Source organism: Aspergillus oryzae, chromosome 3, assembly GCF_000184455.2.
Source record: "Aspergillus oryzae RIB40 DNA, chromosome 3".
NCBI classification, from domain to species: domain Eukaryota; kingdom Fungi; phylum Ascomycota; class Eurotiomycetes; order Eurotiales; family Aspergillaceae; genus Aspergillus; species Aspergillus oryzae.
Window position 1 is genome coordinate 1,662,906 of NC_036437.1, and position 25,823 is coordinate 1,688,728.

The 25,823-nt window shown below is 48.5% G+C and overlaps 11 protein-coding genes across 11 annotated transcripts; 3 read left to right on the forward strand and 8 right to left on the reverse strand.

Moving 5' to 3' along the window:
* Window positions 1-174: 174 nt before the first annotated feature.
* Window positions 175-2,076, reverse strand: hxB (putative molybdenum cofactor sulfurase protein (HxB); the record flags this gene model as incomplete). The annotated part of the gene is made up of 1 exon (XM_001821104.3): window positions 175-2,076. One exon carries the CDS (start codon window positions 2,074-2,076, stop codon window positions 175-177), a length of 1,902 nt encoding a protein of 633 aa, XP_001821156.3.
* A 1,957-nt stretch (window positions 2,077-4,033) lies between these two features.
* AO090023000634 (uncharacterized protein) lies at window positions 4,034-4,718 on the reverse strand (the record flags this gene model as incomplete). Its single annotated transcript, XM_001821105.1, has 2 exons — window positions 4,034-4,564; window positions 4,644-4,718. 2 exons carry the CDS (start codon window positions 4,716-4,718, stop codon window positions 4,034-4,036), a joined length of 606 nt encoding a protein of 201 aa, XP_001821157.1.
* A 966-nt stretch (window positions 4,719-5,684) lies between these two features.
* On the reverse strand, window positions 5,685-6,353 carry AO090023000635 (uncharacterized protein; the record flags this gene model as incomplete). Its single annotated transcript, XM_023235689.1, has 1 exon — window positions 5,685-6,353. One exon carries the CDS (start codon window positions 6,351-6,353, stop codon window positions 5,685-5,687), a length of 669 nt encoding a protein of 222 aa, XP_023090689.1.
* A 102-nt stretch (window positions 6,354-6,455) lies between these two features.
* Window positions 6,456-7,776, reverse strand: AO090023000636 (uncharacterized protein; the record flags this gene model as incomplete). The annotated part of the gene is made up of 5 exons (XM_023235690.1): window positions 6,456-7,020; window positions 7,091-7,117; window positions 7,189-7,308; window positions 7,594-7,609; window positions 7,701-7,776. The coding sequence occupies 5 exons, from the start codon at window positions 7,774-7,776 to the stop codon at window positions 6,456-6,458; spliced, it is 804 nt and encodes a 267-aa protein (XP_023090690.1).
* A 608-nt stretch (window positions 7,777-8,384) lies between these two features.
* On the reverse strand, window positions 8,385-9,811 carry AO090023000637 (putative GPI anchored cell wall protein; the record flags this gene model as incomplete). The annotated part of the gene is made up of 3 exons (XM_001821108.3): window positions 8,385-8,412; window positions 8,468-9,524; window positions 9,583-9,811. The coding sequence occupies 3 exons, from the start codon at window positions 9,809-9,811 to the stop codon at window positions 8,385-8,387; spliced, it is 1,314 nt and encodes a 437-aa protein (XP_001821160.1).
* Window positions 9,812-12,889: 3,078 nt separating this feature from the next.
* AO090023000638 (prefoldin-like protein) lies at window positions 12,890-14,644 on the reverse strand (the record flags this gene model as incomplete). The annotated part of the gene is made up of 1 exon (XM_001821109.3): window positions 12,890-14,644. The coding sequence occupies one exon, from the start codon at window positions 14,642-14,644 to the stop codon at window positions 12,890-12,892; it is 1,755 nt and encodes a 584-aa protein (XP_001821161.1).
* A 257-nt stretch (window positions 14,645-14,901) lies between these two features.
* Window positions 14,902-16,150, forward strand: AO090023000639 (TFIIH/NER complex subunit TFB3; the record flags this gene model as incomplete). Its single annotated transcript, XM_001821110.1, has 3 exons — window positions 14,902-14,947; window positions 15,001-15,241; window positions 15,301-16,150. 3 exons carry the CDS (start codon window positions 14,902-14,904, stop codon window positions 16,148-16,150), a joined length of 1,137 nt encoding a protein of 378 aa, XP_001821162.1.
* A 599-nt stretch (window positions 16,151-16,749) lies between these two features.
* AO090023000640 (uncharacterized protein) lies at window positions 16,750-17,613 on the reverse strand (the record flags this gene model as incomplete). The annotated part of the gene is made up of 1 exon (XM_001821111.3): window positions 16,750-17,613. The coding sequence occupies one exon, from the start codon at window positions 17,611-17,613 to the stop codon at window positions 16,750-16,752; it is 864 nt and encodes a 287-aa protein (XP_001821163.1).
* Window positions 17,614-17,980: 367 nt separating this feature from the next.
* On the forward strand, window positions 17,981-20,133 carry AO090023000641 (putative GTPase NOG2; the record flags this gene model as incomplete). The annotated part of the gene is made up of 3 exons (XM_001821112.3): window positions 17,981-18,078; window positions 18,131-18,881; window positions 19,303-20,133. 3 exons carry the CDS (start codon window positions 17,981-17,983, stop codon window positions 20,131-20,133), a joined length of 1,680 nt encoding a protein of 559 aa, XP_001821164.1.
* Window positions 20,134-20,758: 625 nt separating this feature from the next.
* On the forward strand, window positions 20,759-22,899 carry AO090023000642 (protein kinase IKS1; the record flags this gene model as incomplete). The annotated part of the gene is made up of 2 exons (XM_001821113.3): window positions 20,759-20,817; window positions 20,874-22,899. The coding sequence occupies 2 exons, from the start codon at window positions 20,759-20,761 to the stop codon at window positions 22,897-22,899; spliced, it is 2,085 nt and encodes a 694-aa protein (XP_001821165.1).
* Window positions 22,900-23,426: 527 nt separating this feature from the next.
* On the reverse strand, window positions 23,427-25,576 carry AO090023000643 (uncharacterized protein; the record flags this gene model as incomplete). The annotated part of the gene is made up of 5 exons (XM_001821114.1): window positions 23,427-24,213; window positions 24,264-24,491; window positions 24,548-25,029; window positions 25,088-25,297; window positions 25,358-25,576. The coding sequence occupies 5 exons, from the start codon at window positions 25,574-25,576 to the stop codon at window positions 23,427-23,429; spliced, it is 1,926 nt and encodes a 641-aa protein (XP_001821166.1).
* Window positions 25,577-25,823: the final 247 nt, after the last annotated feature.

Below are 25,823 nucleotides of genomic sequence, written 5' to 3' on the forward strand. Positions count from 1 at the left end.
AGTTCTTGTTCTCATATATGTACAAATAGATACTCATTAAACCTGCATATTGGACGTAGATACTGTCCATCTTTCGATAAACCATGCTATCTACCTTGTTTCTTGACGGGTGATTATACAACGCATGAGCAAAGGCTTTAAGGGTGATGCATTGATTATTTACGTACGACTAGTTCAAGCAATCTGCGGTGTCACAACGTCCCCTACCATAACAGTGCAAGATTTAGGTTTGCCAGCACCCTGCGAAAGCTCCATGTTAGATAGAGAAGTGTGTCTCCCAAACACGATCTTGCTGTTGATCTTCCTCGTCTTCACCAGTGTTGAATAAGGCTCCTCTCGACGGGTGCCAGTATATGGGTCAACGCAGACCATCTGACACCGTTGACATGACCCGAGCACATCAAAGCACAGCTGTTCCGGTCCAACAGAGAATGACTCCCAAGTGTCTTCTATGTATGGACGCTCGGCGTTGGCTAGTTGGTGAAGATTCTCGGCGACGACAATGTTGGCGCGGAAGACATCAGCTTCTACGGCCTTCGCTGGAGTGCTATAACTAGGTCTGGGGTTGTACTTGATGTTTTCGTTCAGGCGATTCACTGACGAGCGAGAAATGAGCAAGATCGGGCTCTCGTTGGATAGGAGTATAGGTGGTTGTTCAGATGTCGGTGATGGGTCTTCCGGGAAAGAGCCAGGCATGAGGGCTCTCTGGCTCCTTCTAGACGAACGAGTGGGATTTGATATCCTGGTGGAAATCTGCGGCGGGAACCTTGCGAGTGTACACGGTACACCAAGGAAGTTAGAGAAGAAGGAGGCTACGGTAGGCGAGGAATAAGCCTGGACAACTACTCGGTCACCGCAGACGTTGGAGGATTTCGCGCTCTGACACAGCGAGGTGGTGACTAGATTGGTGATTTCACGGCGGAGCGAGACCTCCAGCTCTTTTGAATCAGACCCACAAGTAATGCGTAAAACACCACGCTCCAGGTCAATGACCGGCCGTATCAGGGCCATGCGGGGATATTTCTTCATACTGAGAGCGGCGCCAGTACCTTGATGGATAAGGCACCATTCTCGATCCCATGCGAGACCTTCTCTTTTGATCTCCCAACGTTGACCATCAGGAACCTTGAACGCTCCACAGCTCTTGATTGGATACACTGAAAGGCTCTCCACGTAGAAGCTGGGCTCTTGCAAAACAACTTCCATCGGTGGAACCAGTGATACAAATTCCGGTTCCTTTTCGATGTAAAACTCGTCAATGAACCTCGCGAATGCGTCAATATCTCTGAGATTGCTGACTGCGCCGAGACTGACTCTTAGAATGCCAGTGGGCCTCCCATCCATGACGTCGTGATCATCACCACAGCGTAGTCCAGCGGAAAAGTTACGAAGCAATTCAGGCCCAGTCCAGCCAAGGCTAGTTGCCGTTCCTCCCGAATTGCAATGAGATCCTGACCGGATATGTATCTTCTTGACATTCGCGAGCCTCTCAACTTCAGACTTTCCAATCCACGCACCAGAGCTATTCCGTATATTGAATGCAATGATCGGTCCTTGAGTGGAATTGTCAAAGTCTGATTCTGGGGACATGTACAAATGGCAAACTTTCTGCCCATTGAAATGGGTCATCGCGGCCAACCGGTTGTGTAGCCGCTTTGCCAGGTAGCGCGTGTGGAACGAGACATTGCTCATCGATCCAAAAAGACGCCCATGTGTAGACAACGCAGAATCAAGGGCGATGATGTTATGGAACGGCAAAGTGCCATCCTCTAAGCACTCGTGGATCGTGGATTTCTTTGCATGCCATGGCATTCCTTGAGCCAGGACCATATCCACCGTCCCGCCGCCGAAGAACTTGCGTTTCTTAATAATGCCTGCTGCACTTTTGCGCACTATCAGGGCACCGAGATCGGGGAATCCGAAAATCTTGTAGAAACTGAGCGCTGTGAAGTCAGGCGCAGCGGATGCGTCACTCAGGTCAAGGGGTGAAGTGGAAACGAGAGACGCAGCATCAAGCAGGGTATAGACATTACCTGCGCCCGAACTCCCATCCCGTATCTTCTTACACCACTGCATAGGAGAACGACGACCGTTCAAATTCGACTGCCCCGGGTATGCGAATAGTCTGGGAAAGTTCTTTTGATCGGTGGCCAAATCCGCTATCCACCGCTCGACCTCACCACTGGTTAGGAAGCACCTATGCCCCCTTTCCGCTATCTCCCGGGCTCCTACCAAGCTCGTATGCGCATCTATAAAGTATCCATACCAGAATCCTTGTGGCGATGAGTCTCGGAACACATCTACCACTAGCTTGATGGCAGCCGTAGCATTCGCTACGAATACGAGATCGAACTCATCCGGATCCGCATTGAAAAAGCGAAGTGCCCTGAGGCGGATATCATCTATACGTTGTGTAGACAACTGGGATGATGAAGATCGAGAATGAGGATTGCCGAAAAGGTTCGAAGTCAAATCGCGTGCGAAGGAGTCGATCAACGACTTGGGGTATAGCGTTGTGCCGGCATGGTCTAAATAGGTCGTATCTTGATATAATGTTAGCACAACTCTGGATATGCCTCGGGCTTCTAGAGTTCGGTCTTAAAAGGCCCACCTTTGAGAAATGGATACTCCCGCTCTCGGATAACGTCCACGTCCTCCGAGTACCCGGTACAGTATTCCGCACGGCTCTCAGTTTTGCTTTTGGCTTGCATGATTTCACGTAGTGATAATGTCAAAGGTGTTTGAGCAGTGCCAGTGTCACTTTCCAGCAGCCAGCGCGGCCTTTATAAATGCCCGGGTTGAGGAAGAAATGTGCCGGTAGAGCAAGGATCAGTGGCGACAGGTGACCTTGTGAGGGATAGAACGTTGAACCTGGCCAATCGTCATTCGAATTTTTGGAGACAACATCGGCGTGACAGTCGTAGACGCTGATGATGCAATGTGATCCAGGTGCTATGAGTGTAGCTTGGTCTAGAGGATCGTGATATGGAGCGGATTAGCGGCGGATGGGTAAGAGTTGGAGGTGCTGATACGTGCATGTAAGTCGCCATCGGAGGTCACCGAGGTGGAACTCTTGTCTCAATTTTGGTCTTCTCGTCGCAGCGATTGAGGAGCTGACAATTCGGGGTGTCGGATAGAGGACCATGTAACCCTAGAGAATGCATCACGCTGGATTCAGGACAGGATGAGGATTTCAACCAGCAGTCACATTGATCGAGAGAATGAGATGTGATGGGAATTCAGCTGCCCCACTGTTCATGGGGCCCTTATCGGACGCGGGGCGATCGGAAGCCACCGTCTCCGGGAACTTAGATTGGAGGATTACCCGCCACGCTAATAGGAACTATATCCTTCTATCACATATGTCGCCGCTTGAGGCTGCCTGAGCAGTTCGTTACTAAATGAACTATACTCTACCTGCTCACGAACTAACGTAGGGATCTTCCCGGTAGACCACATGTGTGACCTGAAAATCCCATTCCGGACCAATGGATATATATCTCGGGTACCTAGTCGTCTTGCTGACGGCCTAGTGCTTAGGTGAATGCATTCTCCAAATTATCATAGAAAGGTCAATTAGATGAAAATCATGACTCATAATATCACAAGGAAAGCAAAGTTGTGCAGGATTATGCCAAATCGGGTTGAGCCTGTGAAAGGTCTGGCCCCGAAAACAACGTATACAAAGCATCACAGGATCAGAGAAGAGCACCCGACACGGGCGAACGCAGCTATGGAGTCCAAAGTCCAATAAACAAAAAGCGTGTTGTCTTCCAACTAGTATCATAATCATCACATCACTGTCACATCTCGTAGTTTCATTACCAATCTTCGTCTCTCTCTTGGTGGGGGCGTCATTTCCTACTCCCTTTTTCCGTTTTTCTTTTTCTTTTCTTTTCTTTTTTTTTTTTTTGTGATTTTTTCTTTAGCGCTTTTGGCTTCCCATTATCTAAGTCATCCAAGTCGTATCCGTAAATCATAAACCGTTCGAGGAAAGTAATGCGAAAAAGTAAGCGAAACGGAGGAAATTTGATTAGACCACATATTGCGGCCGGCGATGGCTGGAGCTCCGACGGTGTCCATGTCCACGCCGACTGCTGTGACTTCTCCTCCGAATTGTTGTTGTCTCCTTAACAACCACATCGGACCGACTGTGTAGAAAGAGCGCCCAAAAGGCGGTCCAGAAGAAGAACACGACCTCGATGATGCCTAGCGCAAAGCAGGTCTTCAACATCGCACAATGTTTGTTGACTTGCAGGGCCAGCGGGTTGCCCGTGCGGTAACCATAGGCTCCAAAGGGCCCAAGGGAGACCCACACAGAGCCCCCATCCCAATGGGAGCAGTTGGCATTGGCGATGAAGCGCAGTTGGTAGACCCCTGCAATGAACGCGCCGAAGAAGAGGAGATCAACGAAAGCGACAAAGGCGGCTGAGCGCTTGGTGGTCGCGTGACGGATTAAGGTGTCAAAGCACCAGAAGACGGCGATAGTGCTGACGATGAAAAGCACGAGGATGTAGGTCGGGGTGATCACATTGGCCTTGAGATATCCGTCGATAAAGTAAGCCTGCTTTCATGTTAGAGTCTAGACTCATGCCAGTGCAACCAGACAGCTGGGGCGGATGTGTCTGGTATGTCAGCCTTACCAGCATTCCAATGATTGGTATCAGAAAAATAATCTCCACAAGGCGATTGCAAATGAAGAAAAAACTGCCGATCATCTTGGTAGCCTTTCCACACGACGATCGTCGGTACCAGCTGACAGCGATCCAGAGATGTGAGTAGAGAGACTCGATACCGATCTTATGATAATCTTGACAGGTCGCAGTTGAGTAGCTATAGCGTCATCCCAGATGTGATGAATAGGTTCTCGTATAACGGCCAGATTGAAATCGGGACCTGCGTTGACCGGGAGATGGACCGTATGGGTTTTAACTCGCTACCACAACCGCACGAGGAAAGACAGGGCAAGATTCTATGCAGAAACAGTTATGCAGGGTTCAGAGTAAAGCGGCTTAGGGGAAGGAAAATAAGAAGAAAAATATGCAAGTTGCGGCCATGGCCGAATGAAGGTGGCTGGTAAAATGCGACTGCGGGGTGGCTGGGAAACGGGAACATTGCGCCCAACAGACAACAAAACGGTAGAGTAGTACCTTAGAAAACATGCCTCTAAAACATTTAGTGAAACTTCGTCTAGACACTGGTCAATAAGAAGGAACAACACCACCCCTGGTCAATCGTCCTCGTGGTGCATCTGCGAGCAAGCAGTTGTTTACTGACGCCGTTGTTTGTTTGGGACGTGGGGCGGCCACGAGGTTCTAGAGCCACGGTTGATGATCCCTAGCTTATCTGTCACCTATTTTTATCGCACTTTCAAGACCAACAAGTAGCCAAATGAGACGGGAAAAGTAATTCTCATTCCAAACGCCATTATTCATACATATCATGCGGTATCTCAGAGATTGACAATGCAAATCAGTTGCGATGTCTAGAAATCGGAATGTCTTCTCCTAAACAAATATACCAGCCAAGCTCCGAGGTGTATCCAACTATGTCCATAACCTAACCCCACACAGTTATAGAAATTCGTAAGTCCTCCTAAATCCCCCATGTCTGATCCAAAAGAAAGTCATGATGTTCGTGGCACTGGCTGTAAGCCAAAATGTTTCTTAAAATTAAGGTTCATCTTAAAATGCTCGCGGTGGCACGTCCGTCAATTCCCTTTCACCATCAGAGCGAATGGTCGTTATCGGCGGTGGATGGGACACGCTGACTCCTGTAACTTGGGGTTGCATCTGGGAGTGATATGATGTATCAGTCTCGTAGCGAGGAAGCTGTCCGCCGTATGTCGGATTCTGTGTCCGAGCGTAACCATGTTGCATTTCATATCCATCGGCAACATCCTCACTTGAAGACGACCAATGTCCGTCGTCATCGCGGCCATACATATTAGTGGCGTATGGGTTGTTAGCTGGAGGCATATACCTTGATGCGCGTAATTGAGTAGGGTCTCTAGTGTCAGGTACACCAGATGCATTGAGTCGTTCCTCCTCGGGATTCCGCAGAGCCACAGTGCTTTCGTTGGTGGTCACAAGAGGGGCAGCTTCGCTTGGGACGACCGGATCCCTACCCCAAGACCGAATCGGATACGCTCGTCCCTTTTTCCAAGGCTCTGTGATTGAGGGAAAGTACTGGCGGTATGCGATGTAGGCACAGACAATGCCCAGAAGCGAGCCGGTGATCACATCGAAGGGGTGGTGCCTCGCGTCCATAATCCGACTCACTGCGATAAGGGTGGCACCAATACAAGGAATGATAATGATTATCGCCTTCCATACCTCACCGCGGTTGTCCATAAAATGCAGCTTCCCACAAAGCCACAGTGTCAGATAAAACAATCCAGCAAAGGAGGCTAGAGCGTTGTCAGTATAAGATCACCTCCAGATACAGAGAGTTCCTCACAGCTGCTGTGTCCTGTAAACCGTATTAGCATCCTGGAAATAGGGCCAAGTTCCGAAGTATTGGATCATACCTGAAGGCCAAGAACGAAAACCGTCCTTGATGATCGCCGGATCACCCGTGCAGATTGTGTAATTCGACAAGCCACGGAATGGATCCTCACTTCCTGGTCGGGGTTGGCATCGATCGATGATGTCTGGTCTGGGTTTGCCGCAAGCATTTTTGAGAACCTGGGTAATGAGAAACGCAAGGCCTTGGGACAGTAGAAGGCCAAGGAAACCGCAATTGAACTCCCACAGTCGGTCCTTGAACCGGTATGGGCCTGTCAGCTTCCTTTTACCAGAAGTCGGGTCCACGGGCTTGTTGTGAGAAAACAGCCCATCGATCAAGAGTGTATAGACCGCAATTATAATCAAAGGAGCCACCCCGGAGATACAAAGGGCGAGTGGGATGGACACGCGCTCATGGACAGCGTAAGGGTACATAAGGGAAATATTGTTCAAGGAGAAATGCTGATGATACGGCTCGATAGAGTCGAGGATGTAAAAGCCGGCGATACATGCGCTGCAATCGTGACATTATCTCGTTAACATAGCCTCGGGGGTGTATATCAGCGGGTCTAGGGTGCACGAACACAAGAATCACATAGTCAAGAATGTATCTGCAAATGCCGAATCATGGTTAGCAACATGCGCATGATGTGCCATGAATCAGAATTAAATCGAGACCCACGAGATAACAATGCGCGGCCTTAACCGCCGCTTTGAGAACGGTAGTTTGGAGGGAAGATGGCCCATTTTCGTGGAGATGCGTTGGGAACAAATGAAATCATAAGATTTCCGTAGAGATTTCCTAAAAATCGGGTTTCTGTCAGCTCTTGTACAGCAAGGGACAGCAACTCATTATCGCTGCGGTGAACACACCTGAGGTGCTAGGCAGCTTTAGCGCTGCACAAGACGGATTATTCCAGGTAACTTAACCGTGATCCTGCGCGGTAAGAGCCGGATAATCAATGAAAGAATGTAGCCCCCAAAATGAGGTGAGAGTTCATGTAAGCCAAACAATGAAGTTCCAACAAAAAGAAAAATCTGGATATAAGGAAGAAGATAAAAGGATCATTTTTGGTCGCGAATTTACCTCAATTGGGTGCCGCCTAAGGCAACAGGCGAGTGAAGTGGCTTGGGATGGCTTAGACCTCTTGGGCACGCGAGTTAATTAGAAGCCGAGAGGCGCCCAGACCACACTATGGAGCCCTTCCCAACCAGATATGGCAACCGCTGCAGATCCACTCACTCCCCGGGACCCTGAGTGAGAATTCATGACAACCCCCACGATTTACTTTCTTGAATAGAAAGAAATGGTGTGGTTACACTTTATTTTCCATTATCCATATACTACGTAGGCAGCCATATTTGCAGGGTCGTGTATTGGTCCACTACGTTGCTATGTTGCTGATCGCTAAAGCTTGCGTATGAATGAAGGCTCTACCCTGTAATGTTGATCCCCATAATTACCCACTCAGGAGGTTTCACCAGTCGTCAGCAGGATCTTCAATGTGGTTTTCTATCTCCAGGGACCGTGAAAAGTAAAAGAGTCCTTTTTTTTTTATAAAGAAAATTCGTATCATGCCTCTACTTTGTTGACTTCACAGAAATTCTTTTTACTGCTAAATAGAATGTAAGAGGTACGGAGTAAATTATATTCAAATAGATTGACCCTTGAGCATTGTAATATACATTTTGAGAATTACCCCCAAAGCTAAGGAAAGCTTTGCCCATTCGAATACTTCATGAAGATTTCTGTCCAGCCTGACCACTGAAAGGAAAAGACCTTGTTGAGGTATAAGGAATATTTTCGAAATATTAAACACAATGAGTCCGTGAATCATGTTCGCATTATGTCAGACTGTTAACTCGAGTCCGCTTACTCTAGCAAACAGTGATGTACAGACCGAGACTAGATTATTTGTTAGCCATTACCTCTGCTGGATTTATGATGCAAGCAAACTTACGGGGATGGGTTGTAATCTTCAAAGAAATCCAGCTCGGTGCTGCCGGAGTTCTTCATTTCGTAGCTGACGGTCTGACCCGCCGGACACTCGAAAGTCGAAACGAGATAGGAGTTACCGGGGGAGATAGTGAAGTCCCCATAGTCTTCCTTGACTGCTGGGGCGTTGCTGTAGGTGGTAGACTGGGTAGCAGCGGATTGGAGGGAAGCGAAGTCAACCTTGCCGTCGCCGCTGAAGGAATAAGACGAAGTCTCAAGATCCTCCTTCTTGGGGAAGAGGAAGACAAGGCTACACGTCTTTCCGGTGTCAGATGAGGGGATATCAAAGTTGAAAATGGTCGAGACGGTGGACGAGATGGTGCCGTTGTAAGATGTGCCAGCGGCCGTATCTGGTGAGGAAGAGTCGATAGGGATGATCAAGTGAGGGAATTCATATTCGCCAGAGAGATCCGTGGGGCAGCTTCCACCTGCAGTTGTAGTACCAGACGGTTGGGCGCTGGACGCAGTCTGGGAGGGCTGGCCGCCCGAAGTTCCAGGGACGCCAGGGGTACCAGATGTGACGGGAATAACTGGAACACTAGATGTGCCAGGGACACCGGGAGTAGCAGACGTTCCGGGGACACCAGGGGTTCCAGGGGTACCGGGAATAACAGGCACAGTCGATGACTCGGGGCAGTAGGTCGAGGTCACAGTCGTGTGAAGGGTGACAGCAGATCCACTGGACCCAGGAACATAAGGTACAGAGGCACTAGAAGAGGGACCAGGAACGTAGGGAGTAGAGGCACTAGAGGATGGGCCAGGGACAGGAGTACTGGAGCCAGGGACAGCGACCGAGCTAGAGCCAGAAGCAGAGCCAGAGCAAGAGTCGGCAGACAACTTGATATCCTTGCATCCAGTCACATCAGAGCTCTCGGTGGTATAGATATTCAACCCGCCGTTCTGGCCAGTCGCACATGCAACAAAATCCGCATCACCATTATATGATACTTGACCCTGCGAGTCGATAGACCAACCGGTCATAGGCGTGGCCCCCTCATCACACTGGAATTGTGTAGATGGACCTACAGGACTTGTTAGCTTTTCGAGAGTATTATCAAGACTTGCGAAGTGCTTCTATACCAGTAATAATGCATCCACGACCGTGTCCATCTGTGAGAGCACCCTTGGAGTCGATGCAAAACTCAGCTTCTTGCAATCCACCGTGAATGCGGTTCTGTCCATCATCAAGTTGACCAACGGTTCCAGACTCGCCGCCGGATGCAGTCAGATGGAAACAGCAATTGTTGCTCCTGCCAACGAAGGCATTGGCACCGGCAGCAAGGGCCGCAACGGTAGCGAAGTTCTTCATATTAAAATAAGCGAATGAAGCCACTTGGTGGAAACGAATGGAGCAGTCAAGCCTTCGTAAAGACCGGTTGAGATTACTGAGATTGAGTTGAGGAGCATAAACAATGAGCAGGGTAAGCAATATTTATAACAGTTTATAACAGATGGGCACGTCAACAAACGTCATAAAAGGTCCGGTATACCAGACGAAGTAAGTGAATCGAGTCTACCAGCTTCACACGTAGATCAAAAAATAGAAACAGATATGGCCAGTCACAATGCATAATGCAGAAGTACTGGACCATGGATAGATGTGGTGGAGGCGCAGTTGACTGGGTAAACAAGCTGACAACTGTCCGGCGAAGCCGGTCAGGCCTGGAAGCTTCGGAATTGCAAGACAATAATGACGACGTCATAAAGAAAAGTCACCGTGGAGAAACAATCCCATAGAGGAAACAATTTGAGAGTTGCCTATGAGATCCAAGTCATATCAGTGGCCAAAGCCGTGTAGGGCAATGGGCCCACGGTGGATCCAGCCCCATCGGACGCCATGCCCTGATCAATGACCCCGATTACACGGTTCGAAAAAGGCACTCGTAGCAACCCAAGGTGGCAATATTGTACCATCCACGGTACAGCTTTATTTCGGCCAAACATAGGCTCAAGAGTGTCAAGGTCACCAATTCTATTGATAACTACCAGATTTGACTGTCATTATAGACGGAATGAACATCCCGATCAAAGACGTACCGAACCTTATGACACTCCTAGAAACGAAGTGGTGGGTGATACTCTCAGTGTCGATCAAGACCTTGCATCCACATACTGTGAAGCGTGAAGGGCTGGTTGACTCGGTCCATCAGCCGTTCCCAACGACTTGGACCCTCACCCCACACAGTGCCTGTACTGTGTAAGTCTTTTCATGGTGGATTAAACAAAGGGTATCAAGTTTGCGTACTGAGTAGTTGGGAATGGGAACCACTGCATGTTCCCCGGATAGAACAAGTGGGGAGTGGCGTCACACCCAGCGAATGGCAATACTTCAGCTTCTGACTATTCCTCTTTTGCTAATGAAATCCACCCACACAAGTCATCATAATGTGACCGATATATTTCTTTCAATTAGGAAAGTCTCAAAGTCGATCGGGCTCGCCACGTAATGTCGAAAAGCCTTCTACATTGTTGATCTCCTAGTATATCATTTTGGCCAGGCAACCTCTCAACTAGTCTTGAGCATTATGCAATCATTGCCTCAGATAACTATCACCATCCCGGTGTATATATATATAGAAACACGGCTAGAAGTTGGCCTAACCCGATAATGTCCCTTGCATTGATCTGTATGAATCTTGTTGTATGCAATCTTTGCAGGCTTTTCCCCGATGTTTGGACGACCTTGGTTCGTATATACTCCACATCAAATTCATGCCGCTGGGTAACAAACAGCCTCCCTTCTGTTTTTCTGGTAGTGTGTCAACGTAACCGTTCAGGCGTTCCCCATATTCCCTCCAGAAGAATACGTAAAATTGTCGGTCCCTCAGGGGATACATGACAGGACTTTATTGTTTACCCAACACATCTGAAACACCCATCTGCATTACGATTGGCTACCTAGGCCTCTTTCCGTTAGATTCAACTACCCTGAACAGCGCCGTTGACTCTTAATTTCATCATGCCAATGAACTAAGAAGCGCACTAGCTAGAGAGACCCCCACTGTCATCGAGGTGGCGTGCATTAGACTACCCTCCAGTCCAGACAAGCATCTCAAGGAATGTAAACTTTCCGTGAGCTCAGACGGCCAAGACAACGATGGCCCCAGTAGAAGCGGCATAGCATGTGGCTCTTGCATTTCGAGGCAGCGAATGCCGGTCAATCATCGAGACTTCTCTAATCCAGGCTTTTTCCTTTCTCTGCGGCTGTGCGAGCCCGACATGTGGGGAGGGGAGCAGGGCTCTGCATACGCGTGCGTAATCAGGGTCGTTTAGGGCTCCTACTCCAATCTCAACGCCGTTGCCTTGGAGTGGTACGCTGTCAGGCGCCACAGATGGACAATTTGGGAGAGAACAATGTTCCTGACTCATCAAGCGAGAACTCAATAAGCGAAACTCATCGGTCTCTAACCGAGTGTCGTATTAATCTCATCATAAACACTTTATGTCAGTTTCCTACTAAGTAAAATATGTGCATCCTATATGCTGTTGGGAAGGGGTTCCCTGCGTCCTAAGGGTGAAAAGATTAGAAAGAAAGAAAGAATGGAAAAAGGCACTGTGACTCTATAAATTTTGTACCCTAGTGGTTAAGATGTTTATAGACGACCTCGGCGGGGAGTTGTAAACACTTCCCAGTGCTACTAAGCCACTCTCCCTTTGTTCTAATCAATTGCCTTGTTCCTGAGTTTCTTTGTGTGATGATTCTCTTATAAATGGCCTCGTCTGTCTCTTGTGTAGTTTGCTAAATAACATGGATCTCTTTTGCTGGACTTCATGATTCCGCACTCGTTCGGTCGTTCTGCAGTAAGAAGTATTTTTACGGAAAGTATAGAGATATATATTTCTGAGACCAATCGGGTGTATATAATTCTAAACAAAGTTGCTTTAAATATATAAATACACATTTAGTGAAACTTCCACAACCAATGAGAACTGGGAGATAGTATAAAGTGAAAGGGAAATAAACCTAGTATAAGAGAGTTTGAAGCAGTTACTGCGTTTGCCATGCGGGTTTTGGGTGTATCGCTCAACTTTTGACGATCCCCATGCAAAACAACTAACTGTTATTTTCTATGGAAATCATTGTGATGTTGAGGGTGAAACGAAAACCACACTTCATTTGTTCTACACCATCACTATTTGTAAGTACTCCATTGAGCCCAATACAACCAGTAATGATATAAAAAGAAGAGGGGTCAGAGAGCCCACATTTCTATATTGGAATTTAGTTATATGGGTATACCACTGAAGGAAGGTATGCCCATGTGGCCAGGGACCCTTCGAAAAGGGCCTATGGCAAAGCAAAATTCCGTTGCTACAGGTCATGAATCGTAGATAAGGAGCGTTTAAATCCATGTGAATAAGGGTATCTGTTCTATTGTTTTCATAACTAGGTCATTCGAGCAGCTCTGAATCTGCTCACCCGCTTCGGAGGGTCTTCGGTTTCGATAGGCACCGTTTCCGGCTCCTCACCAACAAAACCGCCATTCTGCTGGATCATCCTGTTTCTTATCCGATAGAATTCGCTTGCAATCTCCTTCCTGTGTATCTGCTCATCGATTTCATCTGGCTCGGGTGGCATGGCGGCACCTTGAGAAACCTCGTGCTCGACGAGTGTGTCGGCTAAGATCTTCCCTTCAGGTCCTCGGGGAGCAGGCGGCTTCTCTATAATATCTGAAATCGGTTGGGAGAAGGGTTTGGGTTCAGACGGTTTGGCAGGGAACAAAGGCAATGCAGGAGATGGTGACGTGATCGGTTTGCGGAGCGAAGAGCGTGCCTCGGAAGGTCGAATACTGTTCTCACTGCCGCCAGTACTTCGAGCACTCTTGAAGCGGGATGTCTTCTTTGGTGCATCATTCGTGACTGGATCTTGCACAGATGATGCCGTACGCTCGACAACTGCATCTGAAAGGACAGGCACATCCGATTGCCGAGGCGGGACAGCCTTCTTCTCTGCAGTCGGCGGCTTAGGGGCCGGAGCAATATCAAGCTCCTCGGCGAAAGCAACTTTCTTTTTCGGTTTCTTCTCTGGAGCTTGTTGATCCGACGTCTCGGTGCTCTTCTCAACCCGGACCACACTGGGCTGCTCAAGTTCTTTCTGGACCTCCGCGGGTAGCGAGCCTGTATCTTTGCCCATATTCCACATTCCACGAGCATTTAACTTGGCTTCTAGCTCACGCATTTGTTGGTGGTAATCCTCGCTCAGAACAGTCCGAGTACTCCGTCCATACTCATCTTCCTCCTCATCATCTTCATCGTCATACGCGAAAGCATCGTAGTCATCGTCTATTGATATGTCACTTGCATCTTCGTCCAGCTCAAGCTCAGCGACAACAGCTCCAACTTCATTAAGTCCGTACTGCAGCATCTCGCGGCGTAACTTGGCATCCTCGGGAGATTCATCAATATCCGTAACAGGCAGCTCCTGCTTTTCAGTTGCCGACTCGGACGCCGCCAGCATCTCTTCAGAGTAAGCTCCGGAGCTTCCATTAGTCTCCCGCAAGTTGGACTTTTCCGAGATATCTCCATGCTTTTGTTTGTCCGCTGAGCTGGGCTCATCCTCCGTTTTGTATCCGGGCTGCGCATTTGCGTTCGGGGCGTCCGGGACATCTTTCACGCCTGCCTTCTTGAGAAGCTCCAAGAGCTCTGGCGCCTGATCCCCGGGCGTCGCTATTGAGCTCGAGATCACATTGCCATCCTCATCAAGTTCTTCAACAATCTCCGTCATGGGAAAGTCCGAGGTGGGTTCGGCTGGTAATTGCTCAGCAGACTCAAATGCATGTAGTTGGTTCTCTACTGAACGTAGTCGCTTTTCCATAATCGTGACATTCTGTTGCACGTAGTCGACTCGTCTCGACACAAGATCGATGACCTGCTGTTTTGTCCTGGTCACACCTTGTCTCTCCCCAAGTATCACCTTGACTTCATCTTCTGTAACCAGCGACCCACCGAATTCGCGACCTATCCGAAGGAAGTCATCCATCGTGGCATCGTCGTCGAGTTCGCTGATTTCGTCCTTCAAGCCATCGTACTCGGCCTCCCAGGTTCTCCAATGATAAAGAGATTCTTGTAGTTTCAAGATGTTGCCCTCGAGCTCCAGGCGTTGACGCTCAAGGTCCTGTAGATTGCTACCAGGAACACCCATCGTGGGAGCTCAGTCGCGGGTGATGATATGCAAATGTGCAAGTACCAGCACCAAGCAACGGAGGCAAAGAAAAAAAAGTACAAGGGTGGGGAGAAATGGCAAGGCAAAGAAATTGTCGGAAGTTCCGCCGCGCGGAACGGTCGCCGGAGCTTTTGATTGGTCCGCGCGAGCTGCTGGGTTTAGGTACATTTGAACCAAACACCTAAAGGTCTCGACATCACTGTCACCTTTCTTGTCTCTCAGCATCATCCAGCAATATGCCGCCCTCTCGCGAGTCGATGCAAAACCGTGGGGATGAGGACGGTACGATTAAGACCCTCTATTCCCAAGAGACTCCTCCGCTAATATCTTTTCAGAGGTCTGCCCCGTCTGCAAATCCTCCCGGTACTTGAACCCGGACATGCAATTTCTTATCAATCCAGAATGTTATCACAAGATGTGTGAATCATGCGTGGATCGTATTTTCTCCTCGGGTCCCGCGAACTGTCCTGTAGCCACGTGCCACAAGACCCTGCGAAAGAATCGATTTCGAAAACAGACATTCGAAGATATAAACGTAGAACGGGAGGTTGATATACGGCGCAGAGTCATGCAGATGTATGTTGATATACACCACTCAGAAAATGGGAGGAAAGCGAAATATCTAACGGTCACAGTCTCAACCGTCGCGAAGAGGAATTTGACTCGAAGCGAGCCTGGGATGATTTTCTCGAACAACGCGAGGAGATCATTGCGAACCTTGTCCATGGCACCGACGTAGCCAAGACCGAAGCTGATCTCCAAAAATATGCACAAGAGAATATGCGCTCTATCCGCGCTAACCAAGCCTTGGAGGCCCAGGAAGCTTCTTCTTTCCAAGCACGGCAGACTCAAGAGCAGGAGCTGGCTCGTCTTCGGAGGGAGGCGGTACGACAGGAGTACGAGAATGAGCGCCGGGAGCTTCTTGCTGGACGGGAAGATGTTCTCAGTCGTCTTGCCGCTGGACGCCCAGGAGACGCTGCCACTATTGCACGCGAAGGCCAGAAAGTTCTACTCAAGAAGTCGTCTGCTCGACGTAGCGAGGAAGACCGTATTCGACAGAAGCAAGCTGCCCTACGTAACTCGGATGCTAGAAAGGCTGGACAATCTGGGACTACGGCAGCCGATAAGGCTGGTGATGCTGGTGATACTGGTCTTATCAAGGGTCTCAAGAGAATCAAGACACCGGAACCCGAGAAGCCTTACGATCCATTCGGTGGAATGGTTCCGGACAAACGGGACTATTACACATTACAAGACTTCTACCCGTCCAGTTATCTTGACCCGATTAGACAAGATACTCGTATGCAGGCTGGTGGATATGACCTTCGGGAGTACTATTCGCGTACCTTACTCGAAGCATTCGCAGGTTTGGGGTGCTTCATCGATGAAGAGGTATCAGAGCGGGAAGCGGCAAATACAGATACTGCTGCAACAGAAGGTGCCGCAATTGCTGCGGCTTCGACCAGTCCTGCGGGCAGCGCTTAGTATGCTTAGAATTTTGGTGGAGAGGTCGGTACTTTTGGTATAGAGTCATACTTTGTTTTGATATTGAGGCATCTATGGCGCATTGGGTTAGGTGCATAGCGATGGCGTTCTCTACATGTTGGAAAAAGGGCATTTCTCTTGTCTATACTAGTTTAGCATATCACCACCCTTAACAAATTTTATCTTGCTGCTTGTATCCTTTCATTGCCTGTGAGGCCCTCTAACAAAGAGGAATCATAACAATTAAAGGAGAATGCTCGCAATATACTTCGCGTTCTAGCCACTACATCATCTTTAATATAAACAAGCAATACGATATCCTTTATACTGGACATAATCCCCTAAAATGATTGTAGCATATGCAGCTACTATAAGGGGACCTATGCTCATTGGAATGTATATCCAAAAGATGTGGTAAAGGTTGATTTAAACCGGGATGCAGATGGAACAATGCCTTTGAATTATCTACGCGTTCTTATCTGTTGTAAAAAACAAAAGATTGCTGCCAATGTCGACCAAGACTAGGTGTACAAAAAAGTAAGAGGATCAGCTCAATAATTTGGAGTAATATACAATGCTCTAAGCGCAACTCATGATATTCACAACTTGCCCCCCGTGATCTGCTCGCCCAGCTTCTTAACTCTACCCTGGATAAGATCCCAGCGAGCTGCCTCGCTCTTCCTGGACTCGTTGACGATAGACTGGACGGTTGGGGGTAGACCCAAGTTCCAGATGTTCTCGCCCTGCTGGTGGTCATTGCGCCAAGCTTCGTTCTCGCCCTCAGGGAACACACGGTCAATCTCAGCTGCGAGCTGAGCTTCGGTAGTGATAAAGTTTCGAGCGTTCATGTACAGCGTTTGCAGAGAGTCCTGCTGCTCCGCTTGTTTCTGGGCCTTCGTAGCCTCCAACCGAGCCTTGGAGATAGCGAGACGCTCTTCGCGGTTGGGGTCTGGCAGCACCGGGGTGCGCTTAGGCAGCATCTCCTGGATGACCGAAGGACGGGTCAATCGCTCATCCTCTCTCTCCGGCTGCCGGAAAATGCGCTCCCGCCGTTTCTGCTTCTCGACACTCCGCTGCATCATCGACTTATCCGTCCGCTGCTTCCGGCTGTGCAACTCCAGGAGACCTTCTCTGAGGTTTTGTCTCCTCATCTCTGCCATTCGGCGCTTCCAGTTGATGTATTGGGCATGGGGATCATTCGGGTCGGCTTTGGTTTCTTTCGAAGGAAGGGGTGTTGCGGCAGCAATATACTCCTCGGACGGCTTGTCCGCTCGGCGAACGGGGAAGATTTCGCGAGGGACAGGCAGGGTACCCTTGACATGTTGCTTTGAAGGAAGGTCTGGTTGAATGGTACGAGGGACATCGACGAAATTGGGCGACTCTGGTCCGATTCGAAGAGAGGCCGAGGAGGTGAAGCCACGGGCTTGCACGGAGGCAGTCCTGCAACTGCGGAAGAGAGACATAGTAAACACTCCGTTTACTCCACCAAGACCAGTGATAGCAATCGATTATAAGAAGAGCGACAAATATGGAAAGGTTTAGACAGATTTAGATCAAACAAATCAACTCTCCATCCGCAATTCGGGGACCCGGACCGGAGGATGAGAGACGCGGTTCTGTTGCGAGGGCCGGAAAAAGATCGAAGCGATTTTCTCGCAAGTGGTCCGTGCGCCCTTTAGCTTGGCTCCCGCCCGAAAAAATAATTTCTTCCAGACTATGATTTTTTTTTCTTCTCCTCTTCTTCTTCCTGCGCTCTGCCAATCTTATTTCTCTACCCCTGCCTTGAGATTTATTTCCATATAAATTTCAGCTCAGGGACTAGGATTCGTCATGGGTACAGGAAAGAAAGAGGCTACTCGCCGGGAGCGGCAGGGGAAGGTTGGAGATGGCATGGGTAATGTCAGGGTCAAGGGTGAAAACTTTTACAGGTCAGCTATCCCACTTAACCTAGTGATTTGTTCGTCGGCTGACTTGGTGAAGAGATGCGAAGAAGGTGAAGAGGCTGAATATGTACAAGGATGGTAAACCTCGGCGTGACGCTGAAGGTAACATCACTGTGGCCGCTTCGTATCAGTCTAGAGAGGCACCCGTTGCCAGGATAGAACCCAACCGCAAATGGTTTGGAAACACAAGAGTGATCTCCCAGGAGGCGCTGTCCTCGTTCCGTGAGGCGGTTGCTGAGCGTGCTTCGGACCCCTATCAAGTTCTCCTCAAGACCAACAAGCTTCCCATGAGCCTGATCAGAGACGGTCAAGGTGTGAATGGGCTGAAACAGCATCAAGCGAAGATGGCCATTGAGACCAACCCATATAGCGATACATTTGGGCCCAAGGCTCAGAGGAAACGTGTTAAGCTGGGTGTTGGATCACTGGAAGACTTGGCTGGCGAGACGGCCAAGATGCATGATGCCTATGTTGAGAAGTCAGATCATCAGACTCATGCCGATGGTTCGCTCGCCGTCTCTGGAGATGTTTCTGCTGCGCAAGACGATGCGCATACCACAACGGCCACTGCAGTTGAGTCGGTCTTCTCCAAGGGTCAAAGTAAGCGGATTTGGAACGAGCTTTACAAAGTCATTGATTCTTCGGACGTTATCATCCACGTCATTGATGCCCGTGACCCTGAAGGTACACGGTGTAGGGGTATTGAAAAGTACATCCGTGAAGAGGCACCTCACAAGCACTTGATCTTCGTGCTCAATAAGTGTGACCTTGTCCCAACAGGTGTAGCGGTAAGTTTCTCACGCTTCCCCTCTTATGTCTTTTTTTTCTTTCTTTCTTTCTATGTCTTGTTCCTTTCGCATGCCTTTTCCTTCAATCAGGCCACGATGCCTGTGCCATTGCTAAGTCAAGGCTTCTTCCAGCGACTACGTGTCGTGCTATTCTCCATGGAAGTCTGTCTGTTACAGCTTTGGTAGATTGACGCTGGCCCGCGCCGACCTTCTTTCTGAAGCTAGGCTGATGGGTTTTCGTTTTGAAAGCCTGTCGTAAGGGCTGAGCTGTGCTCCGTTTTTGAGTTGAGTCCTGCTTCGGCCATCCGGCTGCTTCGTAGCAGGTCTCTTAGTAACGTTACACACATTCTATTGTTGAACCATTTTTGCTCTGTTTTAACTCTCATGTTTACTGGTGCTCGAATGCTAACGAAAATACCAGGCCGCCTGGGTACGACACTTGTCTAAAGACCATCCGACGCTGGCTTTCCATGCCTCGATCAATAACTCATTCGGTAAAGGTTCTTTGATCCAACTCCTGAGACAGTTTTCCTCTCTTCACTCGGAACGGAAGCAGATCTCTGTAGGATTCATTGGCTATCCGAACACGGGTAAATCCTCTATCATCAACACCTTGCGCAAAAAGAAGGTGTGCACTGTGGCCCCCATTCCCGGTGAGACCAAGGTCTGGCAGTATATCACTCTGATGAAGAGGATCTACCTCATCGACTGTCCCGGTGTGGTCCCACCCAACCAAAATGACACGCCCGAAGATATTTTGCTTCGTGGTGTCTGTCGTGTCGAGAATGTAGAGAATCCCGAACAGTACATCCCTGCTGTTCTCAAACGGGTTCAGCCCAGACACCTTGAACGTACTTACGGAGTGAAGGGCTCTGATGATCCTCTGGAGTTCTTGGCTGTTCTTGCACGTAAGGGTGGAAGGCTACTCCGTGGAGGAGAGCCTGACCTTGATGGTGTTGCCAAGATGGTGATCAATGATTTCCTCAGAGGCAAGATCCCATGGTTTACTCCACCACCTCACACACCCGGTGAGGAGGGTGAAAAGGTTAACGGCCGTGAAGGCCGACTCGGTGAAATGGGTCGAAAGCGGAAGCTTGACGCAGTTTCAGAAGAAACAGAGAAGAATGAAGCGAAATCTGGTTCCACTTCTGATGGAGAGTTTGAGGGCTTCGGTGACAGTGATGATGATGACAATGACTCCATCGCAAACCTTGAAGTCAGTGATGAGGAAAGTGGAGAGGAAAATGACTGAGCCATTGTTGGCTCCTACTATTTCACGAAACCAAGCCGTCAAAACACAGGCTACAGGCTGCCGCTGATCCACTCTTCAGCAACCCCCCTGTCGGAGCATATCCGAACCTACGCCGCTTCTCAAGCAGGGTAAGACCACACCGACCATCCCAGACGAGCATGGGCGCAGGTCTTTGAGTCGAGAACCCTGAAAGTCGGTGTCAATTCATCCTGTCGTCGTTTACACGACATGGCTGGACCTACTACCTGGGCGATATTCTGCCACAATGGTTGCATTGAAAGCATTATTGCTTTTTCTTGGTAATGTACACCATTACAACTCATTATAGATACCCACATAGCTTTGAAAACAATCAATTATGATATGAAATGGTACGAGACGTGCATACGTTCTGCAGTAGTACTTGAATTATGGTTATTGTTTATGCGCTAGTGCTTCACCGCCGTAGCTCACGTGGGGCCACCCCAGCCTCGCTTTCATCATAGCTCTTCTGGGTGCACCAAAAGAACCTTTTTGCTTATCTTACTTTTTTTCTTTAAAAAAAAAAAAAGAAAAATAACTTCTCTTCGAGAATGATATTCTCTTGTTCCCCTAATTCTTGAGATGCGCGTGTCTTCCTTTAAACATGGCGGACGACGGCATGTCCATTGTACCCTACGGATCTTCTAACCTTGATGTCGTACTGTAAGGTGGCTTGGTCCTAACTGGTAAACATGGTTCTAACGGTCATTGTGTGGCAGACGCCATAATGACTCAGTCGTGGTCTTTGATCGTGACTCTCAGCAGCTTGTTCTCCGAAATGCTACCGAGAGCAATGCTGACATTGACTTGACTGACTGTCCCTATTGCCATCGTCCGCTGCATAACAACGGCGGGGGACAAGAAGGTCACCATACAAGTTCAGGAGGACAGCCCGAATTTATCAATCCCAATTATTTTCGCATGCTTCATAGAAGCTTACCTAGCTCTGCGACTTCGTCAACTTCATCGTCCCCTCACCGACGCCTCGTTCAGCCAGCTCTTCCAGACGGCCCCACCAGTGAACCAAGCGGCGGAACGTCCGCATCCCAGGGTATATCGTCGGCGGCTTTCACACCCAATTACTTCAAGAAGTTCTTTGTTGAGGAGGGTATACTAGGCAAAGGTGGAAAAGGCGTTGTATTGCTCGTGAAACATGTGTTAGACGGGGTGTCGCTGGGGCACTACGCTTGCAAGCGCGTGCCCGTCGGAGATGACCACGAGTGGCTTGAGAAAGTCCTGGGGGAAGTTCAATTGCTGCAACATCTCACACATCAGAACCTGGTCTCCTACCGTCACGTATGGCTTGAAGATGCGAAGATCAGCACTTTTGGGCCAAGTGTACCCTGCGCCTTCATCCTACAGCAATATTGCAATGCAGGTGACCTGCATAACTACATCTGTGGGTCGGTACAGACGTCTACAACCGCCCAGCAATTGAAAGAGCGTCTTAGGAGGAGGTCCCGAGGTGAGCCGGATCCTCGTTCTGATGCCAACGAACCTCGCAAACTCCACTTCGAGGAAATATATTCTTTTTTCAAAGATATCACATCCGGTCTACGTTATCTCCATGCCAATGGCTACATTCACCGTGACCTTAAACCAAACAACTGCTTACTGCACAAAACAAGTGATGGTATACGCGTATTGGTCAGCGACTTCGGTGAAGTTCAGGCTCAGAATTCGATCCGGCTGTCTACCGGGGCGACCGGGACTGTGTCGTATTGCGCACCTGAAGTGTTGCGCCGTGAATACCCCGGAGGACCGTTTGGAAACTTCACGTTCAAATCGGACATATTCTCTTTGGGAATGATTCTCTACTTTTTATGTTTTGCGCAGCTTCCTTACAGCAATGCTGACCTAATCCATGAGGAGAGGGAAGATCTTGATCGACTCCGGGAAGAGATCAGCCAGTGGGCGGGTTTTGATGATGCTCGCAGGATGAGACCTGAATTGCCTGAGCAACTTTATACCTTCCTCGAACGGCTATTATCTGTGAACCCTGACCGCCGACCATCTGCAGACGACGTTCTGAACGGTCTCCAGGCTGGGGCTAGTGTGAATGAGAACATACGATCCAGAAGGACTGGCTCTTCGAGTTCTGACGGGCATTCCGGTTCCAGGATGCAATTTGCTGAAAACTCAACAGCTGCTTCTTTCTCCAGACCGCCTACATCTCCAAAAAAACCTTTTTCACGAAGTCCGGTGGCTCTCCGCCGCAATCCCGCCTACGAGTCCAATGGGGGCGGACCGATGGCCTTTGTCGACGATCTGGGCCCTCACGACGAACGGAGAATGTCGCTAGGCCCCGAAAGAGATATGATCATTCGGGGGAGGTATTCCAACACTCCGTCTCTCCCCTCGGCCCAGAATGAGCCCTCTGCAGTGCATGAGAATCGTGAACCTCTCCAACATTTACTCCCTCCACCTTCTAGCGGATCGTCCCTGACCAGGATTTTTCCATTCTCATCAAGCACACTTCCTGATTTGCAGATCCCGCTACCTACGATCCAATTGGGTTTTTTTCTTCTCAAGGTTGTTTCAGCGTTCCAGCCCTGCAGCCCTCTCGCAGTGAATCCCTGGATGTTTTACCCTTTGCTACTGCTAGCAGCGTTAAACCTACGAACTCAAAGCATCGGCATGCAAACAATGTTTCTCATAATACACCTTGTTGCCGTTAGCCTCAGCATGCAGTTTGGCGTTATGTGCCTTTGGCAGACTCCACGGTTGATGATGTTCTCCAAATAAAGACCACTCTGGCTTTTGTACTACCAGAACTTGTTGTTCCCAGCTCATGTTACTTTCTCTCCGTCATTGCAGTTTCCACGAAGTATGCAATCACGAAATTTGTTTTTGAGCGCATAGTATGTATACATAAGATCATGATCTACAATGAAATCCAGCTCTCCTTTGAGAAGTATATACGGACGTCAATAAAAAAGATAAGAATAGATACCTTCGGCAAAACTGAGTTGTAGTCATCGAGGAGATATAGTCCAGATATTAAAATCAATAATGAAAACATATGAGTATCAATGAAACGAACAAGCTGTCCAATAGATGGCCTATCGAAGCCACAGCCATAATATAGGTGGCTCTCCAAAGGCTTCCTACGAATGAGAGAATGCATTCAAGCGTCTATATACTGTTAGGAGTTCATGTTCTCACTTGTTAACTACCTAGAAACAAAGTCTAGCGCGAAACTATCCAAATAAACAAAGCAGGTTCTAACTACTATGGCAACTACATATAGATATACAAAGAAAACATCTAACTCAATGACTCTCCCAAAATTGCGCATCCATAGCAATCAGTCGATTAAATAACTGATTCCTTCCCCGCATACCAGTAACATGATAAGATTGATATTGAGGCTCCATCCTCGAAATCACCAACCCATCAATGGAATCCTTGGTCCCGGCCGTCAACTCAACAATCAGCTTCCCCTTCCAACCCAGCCCCTCCGTCTTCTTCAGTTCCTTGATCTCATTGATAGGAATCTGAAACAAAACGGCACTCTTCTTCTGATTCTCCAGTCGCAAATCATCCAGTTTAGCAGACTGACAAGTCGTGAAATAGAGTACGGGCTGTTCCTGCGACGAGTCGATGACCACTGTACCTCGCTTGCGCTCAAACTTTGCCTCGAATTTGAGAGGCCCGACAGGTGGTGCCGTGATCCAGCCTCGTCGGCTTAACAGACCAATTAGGTTCTTCGTGTTTGCTGATTCTGTAATTCTCATTGCGCGGTCGAATGCGATGTGCCCTTTCATTGCTGTTGCGATTGTTCGGCCGATGAACTTGAGAATCTTGGACCATTTTTTCTTGCGGGCTTCTGCTTTGGAAAGTTCTAGTTTGGGGCTTGGGGTTTGCGATATGAGAGCTGAAGAGGGTTCATCTTTGTTTTTGCCAGAAGTTATACTACCGAAAGGTTTGCGAATAGGCCATAATGGTTCATTGTTGTGTGAGGTTGGGGGTGGAGGCAACGGTGTGGAGTTGATTTCACCAAGACGAAGAAGGGCTAGGGTGAGTTGGGCGTTTGTGGGAACGCCTTTTAGAAGTGTACTAGTGTCTAGTTAGCATATATAATGTTCCTCTGCTTGCAGGGGAATTACTTTTGTAAGTCTAGATACTCTTTCCAGTTTGCAACCTTGTCGTTCAAGAAGGCTATAGTGCGTTGCAGGACAGGGTCACCAAAGACGGCCAGTCCCAAGAGAAAGCTGCCAGACTTGATCATAAAATGACTCGATGTGACAAGGGATATCAGAGCTATAGATATCAACATCCCCACCAGTTGCAGGCGGGGTGCTATGGCAAGGAATGGTGGGGTGGGGGATAAAATACTATTCGGGCCTTGGTCAGAGACAATGTTTAGTTTGCGTTTGGGGTAAGTACTAACTTTGAAAATTGCTCATATATATCTGTGATATCGCCAAGTATACGCATTGTCTGGTTCGTAGCCTTTGATATCTTCTTCTTCATAGGCTTTTTGGTTTTATCTTCGACTGGTGCATTCTCAGCTTGCACATCTGCAGTGATTGCCCCGACATCGACTGGTTCAGGCTCAGATGAGCCCTCAGCATCATCACCATCAATCACTGATTGGCCGTATTTGCCTCGTGCACTTTCCATAGCGATATTAGCGATATCGTTGACCAAGTTGGAGGCCTCCTGCTCTGCTGCTTCGCCTTTGTATGTTTCTGGGGAATTGGTAATACTATCACGCGTAGACTGCTCCACACTACCAGCATCTGAGCCATCCCCTGAAGTGATTCTAGGAGGGAAGAGCAGGGACCGTGTGGATGGGAACAGAATCAACGCAACAAGAACACCGGTGGTCACAGGAATAAGAAGATCCAAAAACCATGCAACAAAGTAAGTCTAAACAAGTTAGCTTGATACTAATGCTGCATGTTCAACACAAAATATTGTAACTAACTATGCAGAAAGCTGTTGTACGTCTAGGCTCTTTCCATGACTGCAGTCTAGTGACGTGACTGAAGATATTAACCAATCCTACAACCACAGAAGTGTAGAACCGTTCAGTAGTTGCCCGCAGCTTTTCTGGGGGAAATTGTTCCTCGTCTGCCCGGTTGAGGTCTAGCTCGTCTTGGGGAGGGCCTTGTATAGCTTTAACATGATGTATTTGCTACTCGAGAGGTCATTAGAATGATGTATAGTTCCTCTAGATGGGATAAGCTTAACATACCTTGTTAAACCTCCGAACAAGCAACCATAGATCCTCATTAGAAAGATCAGGCATAAGTTGCTCGTCTACTATCTTGGAAGCCTGCTTCCACTTGACGTCTGACTGTTTTCCATTATTGTTGACCTTTTGAACGGCATTACTCTCTCCTGGCGCTAATAAGGCATGGTCATGGGTGTCTGTATTTTCGAAACCACCTGGTATCTCTTGTTCGTTGCTCATCATCTATCAATACCTACTTCAGATACGTCCAGGATTGATTCTTGTAAGGAATATAATCATAAATATTTGCAATAGGCGCCCACGGAAGACAAACTGTCGTCCTCGCAGATCACATATCAGTATTCCCTCATCCTTCTAATTGGCCAATATCTAGCACCGCCTTGTAGTAGTGGCAGTATATTTATAGTCTCTATCAAAATGAGATGCATGCATCTACCGTAATATGTACTAGCCCATAAAGCTATAG